We start from the raw sequence: 5,958 nt of genomic DNA, 5'->3' as shown, positions 1-5,958 counted from the left end.
GGCGTGGAATGCGGCGAGAATGGAGTCGAGCGCGGTGGGGAAGTGGTCGGCGAAGAGAACCTCCTGGCGCCGCCGGGACGAACGTTGGTGCCGTCGCCGGCGCCGAGCCCAGCGGCAAACTTGGCGTGGATGCTTGGTCACCTGACGGCGGCGTCCCAGGCGTGGAACGCGGCGAGAACGGAGTCGAGCGTGGTGGGGAAGTGGCCCGCGAAGAGAACTTCCTGGCGCAGAGGAGCAAATTTAGGGTTCCATCTCGGGTGCACAAAGGGGTTACTGGGTTAGATCGAGTGAGAAACTGGAGAAGGAAAACTAGGGTAGCACGGGGAAGCCATTTTGGCGCGCACCGGCATCGAGATCTGAATGCTGCGGTGTCGAATAGAGCAGGCTGCCTGCTGCGGTGTCGAATAGAGCGGCGTCGCGAGCAAGGCACGGGACTTCATGCAGAAAGATTTTTATAAGATTATATATATATATATATACTATTTTATTTTTTATCTAACAGTTGAAGAATCAAGGAGGAGAGAAAATAAGTGAACAGGTCATGTAAAATTTGCTTCATAGGACTCGCGACTCTCGTGGGCCCACTTGCACTCGTGGGTGCGATGCAATTTCATTTTCCCATCACTCCAGCCAGCGTATAAGTATTTGCATCCGCATGACTTTTGAATCCACCTGGACCGGAAACAGGACGAGGTTCGTCCGGTCAACCAATCACGCCCTAACAGGTCAAGATTTGTCGCAACTTACCATTGCAACGGTGTGATACATTATGGACCGAGGTTCATTCATCCCAGAATGGGTAGCGGCCCTTCTGGTATAATCGCTAAGGCAAGCAAATTCTATCTTAATCGACGTCCAATTCTCGCAATCAGGACACCACACGATGACGGTCAAGCGGATTCCGTTAATCTGATACAAGGAAAAGTAGATACCAGATTTTGACCGTGCAAAACCTTCTATTTTCCCAGCAAGTACAATTTGAAATAACTGAATCAGATAACATAAACATTGTGACAAAGGCAACTATCCAGAAATTCATCTCTGATGCTGAAGATATCGCCATTGAGAAGCAAGCGTCTAATTTGAACACATGTTGCCTTATTTGTAGAAGTCAAAGTCCGTATCAGGCTTCTTCACGTTGGTTCGATAACCCTTCTCAAAGTCCTTGGGGAGGATGACATATCTGTTTTTGCGGACAGCATGCATGCCAGCTTCTTGACAGATAGCAGAAATCTGAAAAGGATGACGTGATGGAGTATTAAGAAGGGTTCCAGGAGTCTCTAATTTACATTATCAGATCTATACTTGTCATAAGAACAAATCATACCCGCTACTGCAGGAGGTACGGATAAAAGTAATATGAAGTTCACTGTGCTAGTATATCATGAGTCAAGAACTAACAATGTATCAAGGTAACAAGAAGCATCAGCATTGTATGTGGTTTGTGCATTCACGTTAAACACATGATCCCCTGTGTGCACGGTTGATCATTATGGTCTAGTGTTTTTGTGATATGCTAAAACTGTGTTAGCCCATGCAACAGAAAATGGATAAACAACGTATTGCAGGTAAGAAGGAATAATGGAACATACAACTAGAGAACCAATGCAGGGCTTCAATAGTACAAATGCAAATCTATTTGTATGAGTAAATTGACAAGTCACTATGAAAAGAGGCTCACATCAGCAGCACTGATCTTATCTGGTCTAGAAACATAATCCTCCAAATCGACCTCATCACTCAAATTCATTTTGGCAGTGCAGACCTGAAGAAAAGAGCAACTGATTACCAAATGAGAGAGAAATATAGCCCCAGAAAAAAAATCAAGAAACCAAGAAACTCTATAACCAAAACCATGAGTGACACGTGAATGTGAAAAAAAAATATATAACAAAGAAACAAAGGTTAATTTGAACTTTTCGCGCATTCTAGACAAAATCACAAGAACTACATATCACTTGTTACTTTTCATTTGTAAGAATTGAAGACGGTATGAAAATATGAGCATGTGCATCTGTGCAGAACAATTTGGCTGTTGCGATGTCAGAGATTTTATGTTCAATTCTCTCAAACAAAGAAAATATTGCAGAACAGATAGCTATTTGCACAGCTCTTTTGACTGCAATGCTCAGAATTGGTTGTGGAACCAAAAGACTCTGTAGCACCTAGTTAACTTTAAGCAAGTTTTCTAAGCAAGGGGTTCAAGGGGAAAGCATTAGCCCGCCCTATCCAGGGTTATTATACCACATGTGAAAGAGCAGAAATCAAATACCAGCATAGCAATATAATCTATTACATTCAAGTAAATGTGTGATACTTCACAAGTACTACTAAACAATACTTATCAGTCAGCTCTCATAAGTCATACCACACAAGTTTTTACAAAACAGAACTTACTTGGAAAACAAGCCTCTTCTGCCGCCGGTCAGGAAGAGGGAACTCAATTTTCCTGTCAAGTCTACCAGGACGCAACAGAGCAGGATCTAGTGTATCTGCTCGGTTAGTTGCCATTATAACCTTCACATTCACTGTTTGATCAAATCCATCCATCTGTAATATACACAGACACGTTATTACAAAAGAAAAACTCAGAACTTCCAGCAGATCTTAGCAATTCGCCAAAGTCAGCTTTAAAGACCATAGTTTCCATTCATCCTATTTTCCGCTCTCGCACCATAGAAGAAACTATCAAATCCGAATAAAGATGGCAGAAATTTAAAATTTTGCCTTGCAAAAAGAGCTTTTCAGTCTAAAAAAAGGTTCATTTTTAAATGTTCAATGGTTTTCGAAAATAAAAAGTGGAAAATTTATTCAAATTATAAGTAGTTCTACAATGATCAACTTTACCTGATTGAGTAGCTCCATAAGAATACGCTGAACTTCCCTGTCAGCACCAGTCTGAGCATCAAAACGTGCTGTAGCTATAGCATCAACCTCATCAATGAATATGATAGCAGGGGCATTCTCTTTAGCCAAACGGAATACATCTCGAACCATCCTAGGGCCCTAAAATAGGAGTTCAAATATCATAGAGCATTAAGAATAGAACCAATAAATCTGGAAAAAAAAATCCCAAATGAACAAATGACAAATTCTTGTGCAAACCGCTTGTATCTATGAACCACCAAGCATACAAATAATTAAGCAAGACACTCATACTATAGTTAACATGAAGTGTACAAACATACTAATATCTAACTTGGTTCGGTCATGTGCAGTACAAAACTACAAATAGATAATATCCACGTAACATGTACAGGCAGAATACAAAAATAAGGATTGTTCACAGATACTGAACAAATAGATATAAATATGTCCTGGTGGTACCAGGAAACAAGCATGTTATATTTTTTTCGAATCGAGGCATTACCCCATTTCCATTACCCAGATAACGGAAATACATCGTATTCGATACAGAACTAGTAAGGAAAAGAACTGAAGAGTTCGAAGGAAAAGAATGTTGTATTCAAACAGAAATATCGTGCACACTCAAGCATACACCAGGCAACCTGACTAAGTCCATCAACACCTTTCTGCTAAGCATCTTCACTTTTGTATAGAGAAATAATAATGATACCCATCTGTTTTCCCAAACCCTTTTTTGGAATATCTTTCAGTGGACCTAAACACACACATTGCTGCTAGCATGAAGCACTCAGCACAGGATCATAAACAAACATGAGTAACTGATTGAAGCTTGTAACATGCAACAAATTGCTATCTTTTATTTTACAGAACAAAAGGAAGGCATGTAAAAAGAGCAAAGCAACCAACTCAAATCATAATTGCTACCAACTTACCTCACCCAAGTACTTTTGTACGAACTCCGAACCAACCACTCTGATAAAAGCAGCTGTAGTGTGATGCGCCACAGCTTTGGCAAGCATGGTCTTGCCAGTACCTGGAGGACCATACAGAAGCACGCCTCTTGGAGGATCAATACCAATTTGCTTGTACAACTCATGGTGCGTCAAGGGCAACTCAACAGCTTCCCGAATTTCTTGCTTTTGGATGTCACATCCTCCAATATCCTAGATACCATCAGAAAGCAACTAATTGTTACAGACTTCATTTTTGTTTACTGTAAGAAACTGCTAAAGCATCAAAAGCTAGACACCAGAATTTGTCAGGTTTACATCACATTCTGCACGTAGTTTTTAGTCTGAAGAAAACTGAAATAAACTAGCAAATCTTGATTGGTTTCGAAACTTAGTTAAACAGCTCTCGTGGCTAATTTTAATATTTTCTCAGACATTTATTACTCATTAGGTTCTGGATATAATGTATATATTTGCACGTGATAATCAATGAGCAGAAGACTAAGCAAAAACATTGCCAGTCATTTACCACATACAAAAAATTGTTGAATTAAAAAATAGAAAAGCTCATACAATATAAAAGCCAGGCCATTATTAGTATGGTTTTCCCACATGTACATGTTGGTACTTGTACTATCACTACCATCAAATGTGTCTCTAGAACAAGACAAACATTCCAAATTCAAATCATCATTCCATCAACTAATCGCTACAAAGTCTGTGGCTTGTCACACTATGCCACAACTAGATCTGGCACAAAACCTACAAGATATGCCTAAGAAACAGGAAATTGAGGGGAAAACCTAATTAGCTGTTCAATTGCCACCATAGAAGCACACATCCAACACATCGTATGGCTATTTCCTGACATTTCATGTATTCTTTAGCTGAACTACAAATCATGAGGACTCAGATGATACCCATCACAACAAAAGCCCCAATGTTCCACATGAAATCAACCCAAAATGCACAAACATCCCTGCCAAAATTTCCACTCTTTCCTTAAATATTTATGCTACCTGTTAGTACTCGACATTGATCAGAACCCATTAAAAAAAAAGCATCTTGTCAGTTGAGCGGTAACCAGTGAGAATCCTACTGAAATTAATAACATCGACAGATCTAGGATCTCAGACTCTAAGCAGACCAATTACCTAACAGCAAATCATCCAGCAATAGATATATTAGCAGATCCATAGCACATCAAATCAACAAGGGCTTCATGCGGATCAGAGAAATTCCAGCAGAAACTTACAGTATAGGTGACGTTGGGCTTCTCTGACGACCCGAGCAGGGAGATGCTGGAGTCTGCCTCGGGCGGCAGCACGTCGACGAGCGCGTTGGAGTGACGGTGCAGGGCGACGGACGCCGAGGGCTTGAGCAGCTCGCGGTTGATGGTGCTGAGGATCCGGACGTAGTAGTTGCTCCCGGTGGTGGAACCGACGATGCCGTTATTGCCGTCGACCATCTCCATGAACTGGCCGATGACGAGCGGCACGGACTGGATCCGCTTCACCTCCTCCTGCGCGCGTAGCAGCTCGCGCTTGAGGTTCTTTTGCTCGTCCTTGACGTATTCCTCCTGGATCTCGACGAACTCCATGTGGCGCTGAAGCGACTTGAGGCGGCCGTAGAGGTCGTCGTCGTCCTCGGCGTACGCGGCGGCGGAAGCGGAGGCCACGGAGGAGGCCGGGTAGGACGGCGGGGGCGCCATCGGGGTGGTCGCCGGAGGGGTCGGAGCGGTGGTAGCGGCCGACATCGCGGAGGCGAGGGTTAGGGTTTGGAGTGTTGGTTCGAGTTTGGGGTCGGATCGGGGGAGCAGGGTGTGGGTAAAAAGAAGCGGTGGAGACGGCTTTGCTTGCAGGAAGGGAAAGGCTACCTCCGCCGATGTCGATACGGACTTCATCAAACACGTATAACTATTATTTTTAACAATTATTTTTTAGTAAAAATTAATAAAAATTAGGTGATATTAAAGTATTTTTATGATATTTTCACTACTATCATTTTTTATGTGCTAAATTTTAATAGTTTTATATATATTAGTGATCAAAGTTTCTAAAATTTAACTGTACGTATTTTAGAACGACGTATATGAAAACGGAGGTAGTACGTATCTATAGCCCATTAAGGATGTAGCCTC

General features: G+C 41.9%; 1 protein-coding gene across 1 annotated transcript; it reads right to left on the bottom strand.

Moving 5' to 3' along the window:
* Window positions 1–884: 884 nt before the first annotated feature.
* On the bottom strand, window positions 885–5,704 carry LOC133915583 (26S proteasome regulatory subunit 6B homolog). The gene is made up of 6 exons (XM_062358796.1): window positions 5,074–5,704; window positions 3,801–4,031; window positions 2,848–3,006; window positions 2,398–2,550; window positions 1,682–1,765; window positions 885–1,233 (listed from the first exon to the last, which is right to left on the bottom strand). The coding sequence occupies exons 1-6, from the start codon at window positions 5,572–5,574 to the stop codon at window positions 1,099–1,101; spliced, it is 1,263 nt and encodes a 420-aa protein (XP_062214780.1). The 5' UTR covers window positions 5,575–5,704; the 3' UTR covers window positions 885–1,098.
* Window positions 5,705–5,958: the final 254 nt, after the last annotated feature.

Source organism: Phragmites australis, chromosome 4, assembly GCF_958298935.1.
Source record: "Phragmites australis chromosome 4, lpPhrAust1.1, whole genome shotgun sequence".
Classification (NCBI taxonomy): domain Eukaryota; kingdom Viridiplantae; phylum Streptophyta; class Magnoliopsida; order Poales; family Poaceae; genus Phragmites; species Phragmites australis.
Note: the sequence above shows the minus strand (reverse complement) of the source record. Positions and strands in the feature narration are given on the sequence as shown.